This window comes from Phacochoerus africanus, chromosome 5, assembly GCF_016906955.1.
Source record: "Phacochoerus africanus isolate WHEZ1 chromosome 5, ROS_Pafr_v1, whole genome shotgun sequence".
Lineage (NCBI taxonomy): Eukaryota > Metazoa > Chordata > Mammalia > Artiodactyla > Suidae > Phacochoerus > Phacochoerus africanus.
The window spans coordinates 25,837,519-25,854,052 of record NC_062548.1 but is presented as its reverse complement, the minus strand read 5'-3'; the positions used below and the strand labels follow the sequence as shown (position 1 = coordinate 25,854,052).

At 44.8% G+C, this 16,534-nt stretch overlaps 1 protein-coding gene across 1 annotated transcript in view; it reads left to right on the top strand.

Moving 5' to 3' along the window:
* The first annotated feature begins 397 nt into the window (after nt 1–397).
* CACNG3 (calcium voltage-gated channel auxiliary subunit gamma 3) overlaps nt 398–16,534 on the top strand; it is a 106,291-nt gene continuing 90,154 nt past the window's right edge. Inside the window, exon 1 of the mRNA XM_047779145.1 lies at nt 398–1,785. Within this exon, the coding sequence (XP_047635101.1) occupies nt 1,575–1,785 (211 nt within the window). The 5' untranslated portion in view covers nt 398–1,574. The remainder of the gene's footprint in view (nt 1,786–16,534) is intronic.

The window sequence follows — 16,534 nt, the reverse complement described above, 5'->3', positions numbered from 1 at the left end:
TGTCTCCTGGTCTTAGACAGAAATGTTAACAAATGAACATCCCAGGGACATTTGGAGAGAATCTGACATTTTCAGCGACTCTCCTACATTGAGTCCATCACCACCACAACCACCCCCAAAAACGTAGGATTGTTAAAATGTGTAAGTGTATTCAGAGACCAATATCTCCCACCCTTGCCCCAAATCCCTGATTTTTATACAATAGAGTGTACATACTTCCAGCTTCGTTTGTCTTTTAGGAATGCATGTTCATTTGTATATGAACAGTTCCGGGTCTGATCTGAGCACGCTGTCTCCGGTGTAAACCAGGGCTCCAGAGAAAGGAGGGTAGACATATTGGTTTGTTTTCTGGGGAACCAAATTGAGGCAGACTCTACACAGATGTGCCTGTGACAACACTTTTTGCCCGCCCAAGCGAGCCATAGAACCATCGCCCAGAGTCGCTGGCCCCTTTAAGAAGACTCGGTCTTCCCCAATGGGCTCCAGCTGCGCCCGCAGCAAAAGGCAAACTTGCCTGGCTCATTGGTGAGGGGGGGAAATGCCGCGTTGGGTGGGAGCGGAGAGAGTGCCAGAGTGCGCTGCGGGCTCCTCTCCCCTACCCCTTTCCTTAACCCTTCCGAGAGCGGGAGCGGAGGAACAGGGTCGTGCTGCAGCACTAAGGAGCCGGGGCGCTGACTGCCCTGGGCTCCCGAAACTTTGCGCGGAGCGTGGGTTTGACTAGGCAGAGCCCAGACAGCTGCGTGGCCTGGGAAGGGACGGGGGAAGGGCGAGGGACAAGATCGACCCTTCAGCACCCCAGGTCTCTAGCCCCAGCGCCAGAAAGGCGGGGGTGCAGCAGCAGCGGAGGAGCTGTCCCTTCAGCACCACGGACCTACAGCTCGGGCTTTGGGAAGGCGGAGGCGGGGCAACAGGCGGGGAGCTGTCCCTTCAGCACCGCGGACCTTTGCCCTCCGCTGAAACCTCCGGTCCCCGCCCCAGGACTGTCTTTTCTCCAGTTTGAGCGGGGGTGTCAGGAGCAGGCGGAGAGCTTTCCTGGGAGGCTGGGGAAGCAATGAACACTCTTCTCAGCGACTCGCCTCCCAGCAGTGCTATTTTTTGCCATCCGCCCTCACCCCCAGCACACGCGCTCGCACACACACGCACGCACGCACACACACACACACATAGACCTCACTGGATTTCTTTGCCTTGAGTCTCCCGGGGCTGTGAAGAGCCAGGCGCATCTCCAACCGAGCTGGCAGCTCCAGGCTCCAGAGCCATGCCCTGCACGGACCCTCATCCTTACCAAGCTCCCGAGGAATGAAAGGGACCCAGGGACCTTCAGAAGGCAGCAGTGATGTGGACCAACCCCCTGGAGCCTGCACCCTTTGGAGGGCCATAGGAGACCCAGGGAACTGGCGAGAGCTCCAGACAGGAAACCTCAGCTTTCCCAAAGTCCCTGTGGATGCCGACAAAAGGAGATCCGAATTTTTGGAAGAGCCTGTCCTAGGTTATCCAGCTGCAGAGTGATTTTTCCCCTCTGGCATTGCACCTCCCTCTCCAACCCCCAGCCGTCCAGAGTACCATGAAGAATTATGAGGATGTGTGACAGAGGAATCCAGATGTTGATCACCACTGTGGGAGCCTTCGCAGCTTTTAGTCTAATGACCATTGCAGTGGGCACGGACTACTGGTTATATTCCAGAGGTGTGTGCAGGACTAAATCTACAAGTGATAATGAAACCAGCAGGAAGAATGAAGAAGTAATGACCCATTCGGGGCTGTGGAGGACCTGCTGCCTAGAAGGTATTTACAAATTCCTCTCAACGGTCCCAAATAATACAGTTTCTGACATTCTGCTATTCCAGTGTGTGGTTGGGGTGAGGGAGGCAGTGATGGGGAAAGAGGTATAGTTCAAATTATTGCTGAGAATGTGCAGATGTCCAGACTGTTCTAAGCAAGAATGAGCTGTATGGGATGAGGGGTCGAGTCTTGTTGATTGTTTTTGGTTAAGCTTCATGAAATGAAATTTTGTGGCACTCTAGGCAGCTTCTGCAGTTGAGAAAAGTCTTCAAATCTAAAATCCCTAGGCATATTGTGAACTGCTTTGATCTCTGGCTTGAGATGGGGTCTTTGGCTCTGCTTAAATTGCATTTCAGTGGGGGAAGGGTAAAGGAAGGGGGAGGGAGGGAAGGAGGGGGAGGGAGAAAGAGAGAGAGAGAGAGGTTGATTCTGACCTAGACTGGTGCACTCTGAGCTATTTCCTTATTTCTCAACATAGTCTTAGCAGTTTCTTCTGAGTTTGGTCTAACTAGATATTTTAATGAATATTGCCAACCAGTTTAAGACTAATATACAGGAAACTCTACACACACACACACATTTTAAAGAAAACTTAATCATGTTTCTCCACTTGGGTTCAAAGCAAAACTGAAGTCTTGGTATTTGATATCCACCTGTCTTCTTTCCTAAACATCTGAAAACCCAACAAATACATTTCTATGACATTTGCATAGGATTGGTTCTCCAAGAACTGCAGCATATCACTTCTAAATAAAAAAAATTAAGGATTCATTTTATTATAATGAAGAGATAGAGAAATTTTAGAATGCCAAGCCCTTGGGTAGCCTGCCTCACTATTCAACTTGCTTTCAGTATACCAGCAGTCACTCTCAACATCATTGGGCCATGCCTCGATGTCAGCAGGAGTGAACAGAAACATAACATGAGGAAATTAAAGCTCTTTAGAGTCTATATGCCTGAGGGAAGGCACTGGATTAGAGGGGAAGAAGGGAGTTTTCTCAGGCTTCTGAGGAATCTGTGAAGCTTGTCACATTGATGAGCAAGGAAATCTGGGTTTCCTACGTGCTATCTTGCCCTGCTTGCCATTGGTTCTTCATGCCTGCATTTTCACTGGCTGGCATTTGTCAGGGCTTCTTGAGAACTTGCATTTATGTAAATTGCTTAGGAAATCATGCTATGACATCACTTGCTAGTGTAATATTGCATCATTCCCTGGCCTTCCTCCCATGTCCTGACACTCTGAACAACTGCTCCTCTGACTGTAGCACTACTAGAGTGGATTCTGTTTCCAATGCAAATTTGCAACTAGTGGAAAGCCCGGATAGGAGAGGACTACTTTAAATGCAACAAGGATTACTTACTTGAAGTCTGAAGACCTGGGTAATGCTGCAAACTATTTGTGTGACCTTGGCAAAGACATTTACCCATCCCTCAGTATATTAATCTGTTAAATGATTGATTTGAAATAGGGGGGCCATGAATTAGCACTACACAATGCTCTTAGTGTATCCAATGAACTCATGGACATTCTCTCCTAAATACTGACAAAAATCTAATATCTAGGATTATTTGTGATCAAATGTGAAGTCATTAAGGAAATTCCAGAATTCACTTTCCTGTGTTGACAAGAAGGAATTGAGTCATCTTTTATAAAGCTGTGATTTGGTGGCTATTTTGATGCCTACAATGGTTCTAGGGATGGCATTAAAAAATCTGAGGCCCCTCCCAAGCCAAAAAATGGTACACATGTAGACCATGTTTCAGTTATTTCCAATTCTTCTGCTTCTTTGATGTAAACCTGGGAATTCGCCATTAAACTCAATTTGGCTTCCCCCATTAGGGCCTGAAATTCCTGAATCCTTGCTCAGAATTTCTCAACTGATGGTTTCTCTTTTCTCCAACATCATGTCCTACACCCACAGTTTGTATAATGCATTGGAACCCCACCCAGGCATTCTGTGTGCTTAGTGGGAGAAGTGAGAATTTGAATCAAGAAGGAACTGGATGACTCTAAGATTTGTTCTTAGTCAGGTGAATTCTTCTGAGAAAATTTCCTGCGGTGTCCATGCAATTTGGCCCAGCTATTTTTTTTAAACATTTTGAAGTATTAATACAGTAAGATGAGTACATTTTAATGAGCTACAATAAATTTTAGCTATGTGTCCACTCATATAATGAACACCTAGACAGGTCTGGCTGAAATCTGAAACCAAGATTTTCTTTCATGTACTAAACCTATTAAATGTTCAAGGAATTTGCAGGAGCCTCTGATTTCTGCATGGGAAGACACATGCAGTAGGCAGCATCTGTCCTTTGCTGGAATAAAAGTGTATAGCCATCTCCTGTTCAGTATCACCTGTCTTCCAAAGCCTCAGCATCCTCATTTTTCTGGTCCTTTAAGTGTCAAAAGATAATAAGGAGGGGGCATCCATACTTTTTAAGAGTCATGAGAGAATGTGGCTATTTCATCCAAAAGAAGAGACTGCTCCAGAGGGACATGACAGCTGTCTGCAAATATCTGATGGGCTGTCATATGGAAAAGAGATTTGAAATGTTCTATGTGGCCTCAAGGGATTAGAAGTAGGAGCTAGAAGAAAACAGGTTTTACCTCCATATAAGTAACTATCCAATATGGCATGGAAAACTTTCAGAGGTTATGAGTTGCTACCACCAAAGATATTCGAGTATAAGAAAACTACATCAGTGGTGTCCCAACTTAACTAGTCATCAGAATCACATGGGGAGCTTTAAAAAATAGATTATTAGGCCCCACAAGTAGGTTCTTTGCCTCCATAGGTCTGTGGTGGACCACTTGGAACCTTAATTTTCTCAAAGTCTTCCAAGCGATACAATATTAAAGCCAACACATATTGACTCTTTACTGGGAATGACCACATGTGTTAAGGAAGGATCAGGTCTCTCAAGTGATGAGAAGAGATGTTTCCAGCTTTCATTTCTACAAGTCACCAGAATGTCATTTATAGGTAGCCCTCGAGGTGCTAGGATTGTGCTAAGAATTTTAAAAAATTAACTCTTTCATCTTCAAAGGCACTCAATGATGTTGGAAAAGCAGTATACTTACTCATAGATGAGGAAACTGAGGCTGGGAGAAGTTACGTAACTTGCCCAAGGTCACAAACCTAAATTCAGCAGACACTACTTCACCTAAGCCATGTTGCTTCACCGAGCATTTGCTAGAGGACATTAATTCATGCTCTGCTGGATAGGTTGCTACTGGTACAAACATCAGCTGTGAGAATGCCCAGACACATGGGTTTTTCCATTCAGAAGCCCCAGATCCCAGAACACTCAGCATGCCTGTGCAGTGTCTGCAGGGGTGCAGGAACCACCAGACAGGCAAAAACTCAGAGGCAGAAAAGGACATCCTTTGAATGAAAAAGCAATCGACCTATGTAGAGACACCCACACTGAGAAACCCGAACAAATGCCTGACTCAATAGCTGGAAAGCACGCAAGGCATTCACAGAGCAGCACCGCAACCTGCTGTGTGCTTTCAATGGCAGCATGTGAATTTGAATGAGAACATGTTCGATACGTGATTCTCCCATTAAGAAACCTCTTAAAGTCCTAAATATAATTCAAGTGATGTATTTAGATAGTGGAAAGACCACGGGGCTAGTAGTAAGGAACCCTGAGTGCTACTCACATTTCTGTCTCCAACAGCTCTGTGAACTGTGCATGTTAGTTCTTCCTTTGAACCTCAGGTTACCTGGTTCTAAAATGAGAGCTTCAGATAACATTAGGAAATATCAAATCCAAATGTCCATGTGAACTCGGCTGGTAACATGTGAAACATACATTTCACAGTCCTCTTAACTCAGTTGTATTGGTTGGGGGTGGGGGGGTAATAGTGCGTTTGAGAAGATACATGGTAACCAAAACTTGGTCTCAATATGGGGGCAACAGGGAGTGGTGGGGACTGTGGCAAGTTGGAAACAATTACTATATGGCTTAATTTTTACTCTGGGGAAATGTGTACTAAGCCTGACCAAATATTCTGATTTTTAAAAAGCCAAATGAAGTGCCCCTGTGGTGCAGTGGGTTAAGGATCTGGCATTGTTGCAGCTGTGGTGCAGGTCCCAACTGCACCACAGGTTTGATCCCTGGGCCTGGAACATTCACATGCTACAAGTGCTGCCAAAAATAAAAAAATTAAAAAAAATTTTTAAGCCAGATGAGTTTAAAAACATATGCAACTAATTTTACTTAAAAAAAAAAAAACACAGTTCCAGCCAAACTTAACTCACCTTATAACTGAATCTGACCCATGGACTGCCAGTTTTGAGCCCTGGAAATTATCTAAAGGGCCCTTCAGATCCAAATTTCTGATATTTTTCATTTTGTATTACTACATTACTCTTTATTAGTTAATAATCACTTTTTCAATTCATTAAAAAAATTCCTACTAGAAAAGAAAGCCCACTTAAGATTTTAGGACCTGGAACTTAAAATTATGGAAAACAGGTTCAATAAACTGCTATTTCTGCTACAGATGGGCCTGGATGACATCAAACATCTGGCTAAAAAACTGAAAAAAAAAATTAGCCAGTCATTAGAAGTTCTCCCATATTTCCAAATCTCCAGATGGTTGACTTTTTCGGCCAGATGGGGTTCCAGCTTTATTTATGTGCTCAGAAGCCTTCGGGGAAGCTTCAATGATGTGGCTGAGGACAGGGGTGGGAGAAGGACATAAGTATTTCCTAGGGGCCAAGCCAGGGCTAGGTGCTTTTATATATATTAGCACATACTTTTCATATCTCCTATCTGCCCCCAGAAGAATAGAGACTCCATAAGGACAGGATTTTTTTTTGTCTGTCGGGGGCACTACTGTATCCCTAGAGAAACAGTACCAAGTAGTCACCTTCTGGTCTTCCTGTTCTAGACTTAGTGCTCCCTCTTCTCTTAGATGCGGGTACAGAATACATTAGAACTCTCCAACTCTCTTCCTACTCCTAACCTTCTCTTTGTTCCTTTCCCACCATTCTTATTCCTTGATCCTAAAGCCCAAGAGGCAGATAGAAGAGAGAAATGGGCTGGAGTTTTGAGGCAGGATGGGCAAGAGTGGCCATGACAGTGTTTGGGGTGGGGGAGGGTCAGGACTCGGAAGGTCCAGAGGTTGAGGTGTGAGCATGACTAACATTTAGCCAGAACACGTTTGTATAGACATACCCATTGTTAAAATGAAATACTTCCCTACCTCTTGGTTAACAGCCTCCAGTCCACGTCCCTTGCCAAACCCCTGCATTAGCCCTAGCCCTTCATGGAACCTCCCAAACAGCCACAAGATCCACCAAGTAAAAGGTTGAATCCTGGCTCAGCAGAGCCATCACAATCCTGTTTTAGCCCAAGGGAGGCATCCGTTCTAATGGGCTGGTCTTTGTCCTATTGGTGGTTAAATATATTTCAGCCGTACTCTTAGGTGTGTCATCCTTGATGGAAAGGACTTACTCGTCTTTTTTTTTTTCTGCTTCACATGTAGCCTTCCTCCTTCCAGTTCTAGGATTCTACTCATTTCATCCTTTGAAATTTTATCTCTGGACTGCAATAAAGGCAGCCACGGTTGGCTGACCAATATGGGTTGTTAGCATGGATGACTAGTGTGGGTTATCAGCATGCATCAAGAAAAACTAAAACTGGGTGTTCCCTTCATGGCTCAGCAGTTAACGAACCTGACTAGGATCCATGAGGATGTGGGTTCGATCACTGGCCTTGCTTAGTGGGTTAAGAATCCGGCATTGCCGTGAGCTGTGGTGTAGGTTGCAGATGTGGCTTGGATCTTGCATTGCTGTAGCTGTGGTATAGACTGGCAGCGTAGCTCTGATTCAACCCCTAACCTGGGAACTACCATATGCTGTGGGTGCTGCCCCTAAAAATCAAAAAGAAAAAAGAAAAAGAAAAACTAAAACAAGAAAAAAGGCAGAAAGATGAACGTATCCTTTTAATATTTAACGTCATAGAGCAGTGTCTAACGAGCTTACCCAAGTGGTCATCTAATTAGCTGGGGGAACGTAACTTTGTTTGCCTTAGCTTTTATTATAAATCCAGGCCCAGTTGTACAGTTAGATGTTTACTTGTTAAAAAACTTGGGAAGATGCACATATATTTTTTTGTTTGGTAGAAGTACAAACAATTACTGTTCACTAGAGGATTTAAACCCAAATCTTGTGGACTATTGCCCACCCTCTAGAGCATTAATCAGTTTTACGTATAACTTAACAATCTTAGTTCAGATTTTTTTTATTGAAAAAAACATACAACATCTTCCTTGGAATTAGCTTTGTCATTCTGCCGGTTCCCTCACTGATGCATTGACTAAAGTTTAACATGAGCTCACTGTGTATGTTAGAGGAAATTATTATTTTAACAATTTGAACATTATATTCTGACATGTGGAAGTACTCCCAATGAAACCAATGTTTCTGAGACTAAAGAGAAGCCTAAAGGTTGTTTTTCTTTCCCTCCACCCCACAACTCTGCCAGAACCCCCCCCCCCCCACTTTTCTTTTTTGCTTTTATTTTTGTTACGGCCGCATATGGAAGTTCCAAGGCTAGCGTCGAATCTGAGCTACAGAGAGACAGCCACACAGGATCCAAGTGGAGTCTGCAACCTAGACCACAGCTCACAGGCCATGCCGGATCCCCAACCCCCTGAGCGAAGCCAGGGATTGGACCCCCATCCTCATGGATACTAGTCGGATTTGTTTCCACTGCACCACAATGAGAACTCCCCAGAGCCCACTTTTTTAAATGGAAGAGCAAATGGGCCTTTCATAATTTATGGGAGACTACAGAGAATATCAGACAAGAGCAGGGGCTTTGAGGTCAGGTGCACCTTACCTTAATCCTGCCATTTACTGGCTATGAGACTCTGGAAATTGCTAAATTCCAGCACGAGTTTTCTTACCAGTATAAGGAAGGAGCAAAAATAGGAAGTGCTTTCATTTGTTTCTGTCTTACATCTTAGTTTTTCTTGTGATTCCTTCGTACCTCTAAATGACCTATTGACCAGTAGCCCTTGATTCATGCATTTTAGACATTTTACACATGGCTAAGACAAGTAGGTGTGTTTTTTTTACTTTTTAGCTTTTTAGGGCCACTCCTGTGGCATATGGAAGTTCCCAGGCTAAGGGTCGAACTGGAGCTGCAGCTGCCAGCCTACGCCACAGCCACAGGAGTGCCAGATCCAAGCCATGTCTGTGACCTACACCACAGCTCATGGCAACTCTGGATCCTTAACCCATTGAGCAAGGCCAGGGATCAAACCCACATCCTTATGGATACTAGTCAGGTTCTTAACCCACTGAGCCACAATGGGAACTCCAAGTTGGCTTTTTTTTTTTTTTTTGGTCTTTTTGTCTTTTTAGGGCTGCACCTGCAGCGTGTGGAGGTTCCCAGGCTAGGGGTCTAATCGGAGCTGCAGCCACTGCGGGCCTGGGCCACAGCCACAGCAACGTGGGATCCAAGCAGCGTCTGCGACCTACACCACAGCTCATGGCAATGCCAGATCCTTGACCCACTGAGCGAGGCCAGGGATTGAACTTGCAACCTCATGGTTCCTAGTCAGATTCGTTTCTGCTGTGTCACTACGAGAACTCCCCAAGTTTGCTTTTTTATACCACTGCTCTTCCTTCCAATATTTTTAGCTCCTCACTGAGTTACCTGTGATTCCAAGAAGAATCATTCATATAGGTTGAGGGTGGCTGGCATCTCACAACTGGATTGGATACCAGTTTAGGCCATCAGAGCTGCTCATCTGCTCTTGTGTCTATTTCAGCAATGAAGTGGGGAGGTAAGACCAGAACTGAGAGAGGGAATGGCAGCGGGGCAGCCTCTTTGGAAGGAAGGGGTCTATGAGTTGAGTGTATCTGGGGGTGGGTAGCCGAGCCTGAGCCATTTTGTCTGTATCCCTCTCAAGAGAGCAGCTGTTAGGCAAGGACACCCTGCCCAGGGCTACATGCTACTCATGAAGATGCTGCCCCTGCACAAGGCCGCCTGGCCTAGAGGTCAAGCAAGGGCAGGGTGTTTGTTGATCCAGAACTGAGTCCATCTAAAGGGAGGGTGGCTTTTTAAAAATGTGTACAGGGTAGGAGTTCCTGTCATGGCACAGTGGTTAACGAATCTGACTAGGAACCATGAGATGGAGGGTTCGATCCCTGGCCTTGCTCAGTGGGTTAAAGATCTGGTGTTGCCGTGAGCTGTGGTGTAAGTCACAGACTTGGCTCGGATCCCTCGTTGCTGTGGCTTGGCGTAGGCCGGTGGCTACAGCTCTGATTAGACCCCTGGCCTGGGAACCTCCATATGCCTCGGGAGCCGCCCTAGAAAAGGCAAAAAGACAAAAAAAAAATGTGTACAGGGTATTGTATGGACCAACTGCAGGCCTAGCCACTTGGAGTTGTAAGTTCTCAGTGATGGGAGAACTTACAAGGTGGGATGGGAAAGGCTGATCAGATTCAGGTATTTCATATCAGGGAAGGAAGCTGCAGTGGGAAGGCCCCACAGGGCCCTCCAGTAACTGATGCATGTGCCTCCTAGAAAAATCAACATCTCAGAGTTCCTGTTGTGGCTCAGTGGTTAACGCATCTGACTCGCATTCATGAGGATGAAGGTTCAATCCTTGGCCTTGCTCAGTGGGTTAAGGATCCGGCATTGCCGTGAGCTGTGGTGTTAAGTAGCAGACCTGCCTTGGATCTGGCATAGCTGTGGCTGTGGTGTAGGCCAGTAGCTGCAGCTCTGATTTGATCCCTAGTCTGGGAATTTCCATATGCTGCAAGTGCAGCCTTAAAAAGCAGAAAAAAAAAAAAAAATCACCATCTCAACTTCTGCATTCAGAAAACCCTGATGACCTGTTAGCTGGAGGAACAGTATCAATGAACAATAAAGGTCTGCACCTTTACTGTGAAAGATGCAGCTGACTGAAGTTACCCAATGAAATGAATCGGATTTGGGCCTTTTTATTCTTCCTGGTCCTAGCCACAGCACACGGCACTTACTCCCCTCTGAAAGAAGGAGGGAGAGGGATACAGGTTTACAATCGGGTATGCACGTGGAAGTTTTATTCACCAAAAGTGACTGCAAAGATGTGAAACCTTCCCAACATATCAATAAGGAAATGAGGGATTGGACGTAACACAGTCGAAAGCCAAAATAAAACAGATGCCTGTTTATAGGCCCCTCAGAGGAGATATATCAAGAAACAGGGTATGTGTCATCATGCTTTGTCTCTAAAATTCTAAAAGTTGAAAAATTCAGTGAGGTGTATGTATGGTGATATGTAATTATATCTCAGGGGTTAGCCAAGTACTGCCCATGGGCTGAATCTGGTCCATGACCTATTTTTGTGAAACCCACAAGTAAAGAAGAGTTTGTACATTTTCAAATGGTAGAAAAAAAAATACTATCCAAAGATATTTCATTACATGTAAAAATGGTAAGAAATTCAAATTCCAGCATCTGTAATTCTGACTCTTGTCAATTTTAAAATTATGCAAATTTGTTTTTCCCTACTATTGTATTAATACCTTCACGGTATCCTCAATTCTGCTGCTTGGCCTGCAAAGCCTAAAATATTTACTGTCTGGCTGTTTAAATTTTCTGTAGATTTTTCGGTAGATTTTTTGCTTATCCCTGCTGTATCTCAAAGCAGAGAGGTAGGAATCTACAACTGCATTATTTCTAGAAGTCCCTCTGTTTTCCCAAGAGTGTTGAATTGCTTTCTTTTTTTTCTTTTTTTTTTTCACCATTTGACTTTATCATAGACTCTTCACCTGATCAGGTACCCTGTTGGGTCTTCTTTTCTTTCCTGAAGCACTCTCACTTAGCTCTTTGCCAGGCCGTCCTTGTCTTCCTCCAGACTCATGAAGAGGTTAAAAGAAAGTCAATGACACATGGATGGCTAGTAGGCACGTGCAAAAGAGCTCAACATCACTAATTATTAGAGAAATGCAAATCAAAACTACAATGAGGGCGTTCCTGTCATGGCTCAGCAGAAACAATTCTGACTAGTACTCATGAGGACACAGCTTCGATCCCTGGCCTCGAATGGTGGGTTGAGGATCCAGCGTTGCCCTGAGCTGTGGTGTAGGTTGCAGATGTGGCTTGGATCTGGCATTGCTATGGCTGTGGCTTAGGCTGGTGACTACAGCTCCAATTAGATGTCTAGCCTGGGAACCTCCACATGCTGTGGGTGTGGCCCTAAAAAGACAAAAAAAAAACCCCCAAAAACCCAAAACTGCAATGAGGTACCACCTCACACTGGTTAGAATGCCATCATTAATAAGTCTACAAAGGGTATGGAGAAAAGGGACCCCTCCTACACTGTTGGTGGGAATGTAAAGTGGTACAGCCACTATGGAGAGCAGTATGGAGGTTCCTTAGAAAATTAAATATAGAACTGCCATATGACCCAGCAATCCCACTCCTGGACATACATCCAGACAAAACAATATTCAAAAAGGTACATGCACCCATTTGCTCATAGTAGCACTATTCACAATAGCCACAACATGGAGGCAACCTCAATGTCTATGAACAGATGAATGGATTAAGAAGCTGTATATATATATATATATATGTATACACACAGTGGAGTACTACTTAGCCATAAAAATAACAAAACAATGCCATTTGCAGCAACATGGATGCAACTAGAGATTATCATACTAAAAGAAGTAAGTAATAGAGATCCCATCATGGCTCAGTGGTTAGCGAATCCGACCAGGAGCCATGAGGTTGCAGATTCGATCCCTGGCCTTGCTCAGTGGGTGAAGGATCCGGAGTTGCCGTGAGCTGTGGTGTAGGTTGCAGACGCGACTCAGATCCCACATTGCTGTGGCTCTGGTGTAGGCCGGTGGCTACAGCTCTGATTCAACCCCTATCCTGGGAACCTCCATAGGCCACAAAAGTGGCCCTAGAAATGGCAAAAATACCAATCAATCAATCAATCAATCAAGTAAGTAAGAAAGAAAGAGAAAGACAAATACCATGATACCACTTATATGTGGAATCTAAAATATGGCCCAAATGAACCAATCTATAAAACAGAAACAGACTCTTGGACATAGGGAACAGTTCTGTGGTTCCCAAGGGGGAGGAGGGGAGGGAGAGGGATGGATTGGAAGGGAGTTTGGGGTTAGTAGATGCCTACTATTACACTTAGAATGGATAAGCCATGAGGTCCTATTGTTTAGCACAGGGAATTATATCTAGTCTCTTGGAATAGACCTTGATGAAAGATAATAGAAGAAAAGGAACATATACATATGACTGGGTCACTTTACTGTGTCGTAGAAATTGGCACAACATTGTAAACCAACTATACTCTAATAAAAAAAGAAAGAAAGTTAATGAGATCTTCCTCTCTCTAAAGGTTTCTAGCCCCTGCCTGTATACATGGGGAACAATATATGTTGGAGCTAGCAAGAGAAGAAAGTTTTGGTAGCCAGTGTTCTGAGGGCAATTAAAAAAAAAAAAAAGACCTACAGACAGATTGAAGACAGATTCGATCAGACATGCCTCCTTGGGGGGGTGAGGATGAAAAAATTGAGGTCCATAACAGGGAGTTGGTATTGGGTCTCTAGATAAAGGTACCCATCCATGTAGTTTTATGGATGAGGTTCATATGAAACTTCATGAAAAATACCCTGTGAATGGGCATTTTTTTGGGAGGGGGAAGGGTTATCTGTTAAGAATCACTGATACAGGGGTTAGGACACAGATGAAGCCTGGGTTGACCCTTAGGATCATCCAAGCATAGATGGTAATTAAAAACAGGAAAACACACAAGACGTGCCAGAGAAAACCCAATGACTAGAAAAAAGGAAATTGACAGAACCTTAAGCAATATTAACACTACGGGACTACGGGGCAAGGACCGGAGGAACCTATGAAAACTGAAAAACAGCAACAAGAATCCAGAAACAAAAAACGGAAACAAGATGAAGGAGGAGAAAAAATTCAGGATTTAAGGATCATTTTGAGGGTCCCCTGAAGTTGGCTCCAAAATAGTGCAGATGAACAGAAATGTCTGGCACTAGAATCTCTCTGGCTTAAGAGAGCTCCCGGAAAGGCAGAGACTCACCTGTGGCCTCCTTCCTGGGTCTGCATGAGGGCACTGCTTCCGGGGGAGGTCTGCCCTTTGGTCCTGGGATGGGTGAGCAGGTGAGATGCCCTTGGGGATCCTGGGGGTTTCTTCTGAGGAAGCTGCAGCCGGAGAGACTGGGTCATGAGAACCCCAGAAAGAGGTGCCAAGGAAATAGTAAAAATAATAATTAGCTAACACTTAATGAACACCTTCTGTGTGCCAAGCTATGATTACTGGGGCAGATTGAGCATTCATTTCTGGGCTAAATCCTGAGCATTTATTTATTTAACAGACACCTTCTCTATGCCAAGCTCTATGCTAAGTGAGCACTTGACAAACATTATTTAATCCTCAGGGCTTCTCCAGAAAGTGGACACTATTATTATCCCCATTTTATAAATGAAGGCATGGAGACCCAGAGGGCACATGGTTAGTCAGAGGCAGAGCTAGGATTCCAACCCTACCCTGTACTGCCTTTCATGTCTGTACGACACTTTCTGGGATAAATACTTAGTATAAACAGATGCAATCAATTCTCATAGTAGCCCTGTGCATAGCTAGCAAGTCTGTTCTACCAATATGGAGACTGAGGCTTGGAGAATTGCAGTAGCTCTACTTCAGCTGAAATAGCATGAGATCCACCTGCAAGGCGGTGGCAGGACTGGACTTGAACCAGAAACTTCATCCTAATCCCCACACAGCACTGCCTTAATTTAAGAGCCCAGACCTGGTGGGGGCCGGGTCTTCTCTACTTTGCCCACTCTTGCATCCAGGAGTTTGATGTCTGTCCCTGGCTCTGAACCATTCAGCCACAGGAACTGCAGTGAAAAATAATTCACCCAGCCTCTGCCAATTTTTATGCCAAATCCAGAAAGCAAGGTCAAAGAAAAGATAGGGTAAAACCAGCAAGATTTTGGAGTTCCTATTGTGGCGCAGTGGTTAACGAATCGACTAGGAACCATGAGGTTGCAGGTTCGATCCCTGGCTTTGCTCAGTGGGTTAAGTATCTGGCGTTGCTGTGGCTGTGGTATAGGCTGGTGGCTACAGCTCTGATTCTACCCCTAGCCTGGGAGCCTCCATATGCCACGGGAAGTGGACCTAGAAAAGGCAAAAAGATTTAAAAAAAAAAAAAAAAAAGCCAGCAAGATTTAGACAATGTAGCAGGAGACAGCAAAGAAACACCACCTCTAGAGATCAAAAGTAAATTTAAAAAAAAAAGACAACAGCAATCATTTGGAAGAGCAGAGTTTCTTTTCTAAAGAAACTGGATGCAGGTGAGCAAACTATTGGAGATCCTTGCATCTTCTACATTGGATTTGGGGTGTTTCCAAACTGGAGGGTGCCATTAGGTTCGTGGCTGTCCCACTTTTTTTTTTTTTTTTTTTGCTTTTCTTCCAGCCAGATCCACGGCACATGGAAGTTCCCAGGCTAGGGATCAAATTGGAGCTACGGTGGCCAGCCTACACCACAGCCATAGCAACTCAGGATCCGAGCCACGTCTACGATCTGCACCCCAGGTCACAACAACATTGGATCCTTAACCCACTGAGGAAGGCCAGGGATCGAACCCGCACACTCGTGAATGATAGCTGGGTTCATAACGCGCTGAGCCACAACAGGAACTCCTGTCTCACTTCTTGAGGACTAGACTTGGGTTTATCATTTATGTGACTTCTTGGAGCTTCATACTCTGTGTCAGGCAAGAGTCAAGTTTTCTGGCTTGGATAACTCTAGTACTTAGGGATCTGCAGCCTGACTTTCATGCAGCACTTAAAACCAAATACATCTTCAAAGAGCACCCAACCCCCACCTCCTCACCCCACCCCCACCTCCTCACCCCACCCCCACCCCCACCCACCAGACTTGCCATAGTCCAATGCACCACCAGGTCTGGTTCTTAGTGACCTTGGGCCTAAGGAGGCTAGTTGGGGAAGGCAAGGTTTAACATCACCTTTCCACCTTTTAACCTGTATGTTCTTTTTTTTTTTTTTCTTTTGTCTTTTTGCCTTTTCTAGGGCTGCTCCCACGGCATATGGAGGTTCCCAGGCTAGGGGGCTAATCAGAGCTGTAGCCACTGGCCTACGCCACAGCCAAAGCAACTCGGGATCTGAGCCTCGTCTGCGACCTACACCACAGCTCATGGCAACGCCGAATCCTTAACCCACTAAGCGAGGCCTGGGATTGAACCCACAACCTCATGGTTCCTAGTCGGATTCGTTAACCGCTAAGCCACATGGGAACTCCATAACCTGTGTGTTTTAAGAAATATTATCACATATCTTGTGCCACCCAAATACTCTATCCGCCACATTTCCCTGAACAACTAGTCTTGAACCAGAGCCTGGCACATAGTAGATGCTTAGTAAGTATACACTGAATGCTTGAGGGTGGGTAACTTAATTACCTTAAGCTTCTCTTAGCATAATCCACGCTAATCCCTAACAATCATTGTTCTGCTCTTAAGTGCTTACAAACTGCTTTTTAAATAATAGATCCTCTAATTCCTGCCACAATGGATGGTAACACAGCAGCCTGCATTTTGAGCACTCTGACTGGAAGATCTCAACATTGCTTGTCCATCCCTTATTTTCCATTTTTTTCCCCTCAAAGATTACCCAGAGGCAGTTTAACAGTCTCCTTTAAAAAATTCCC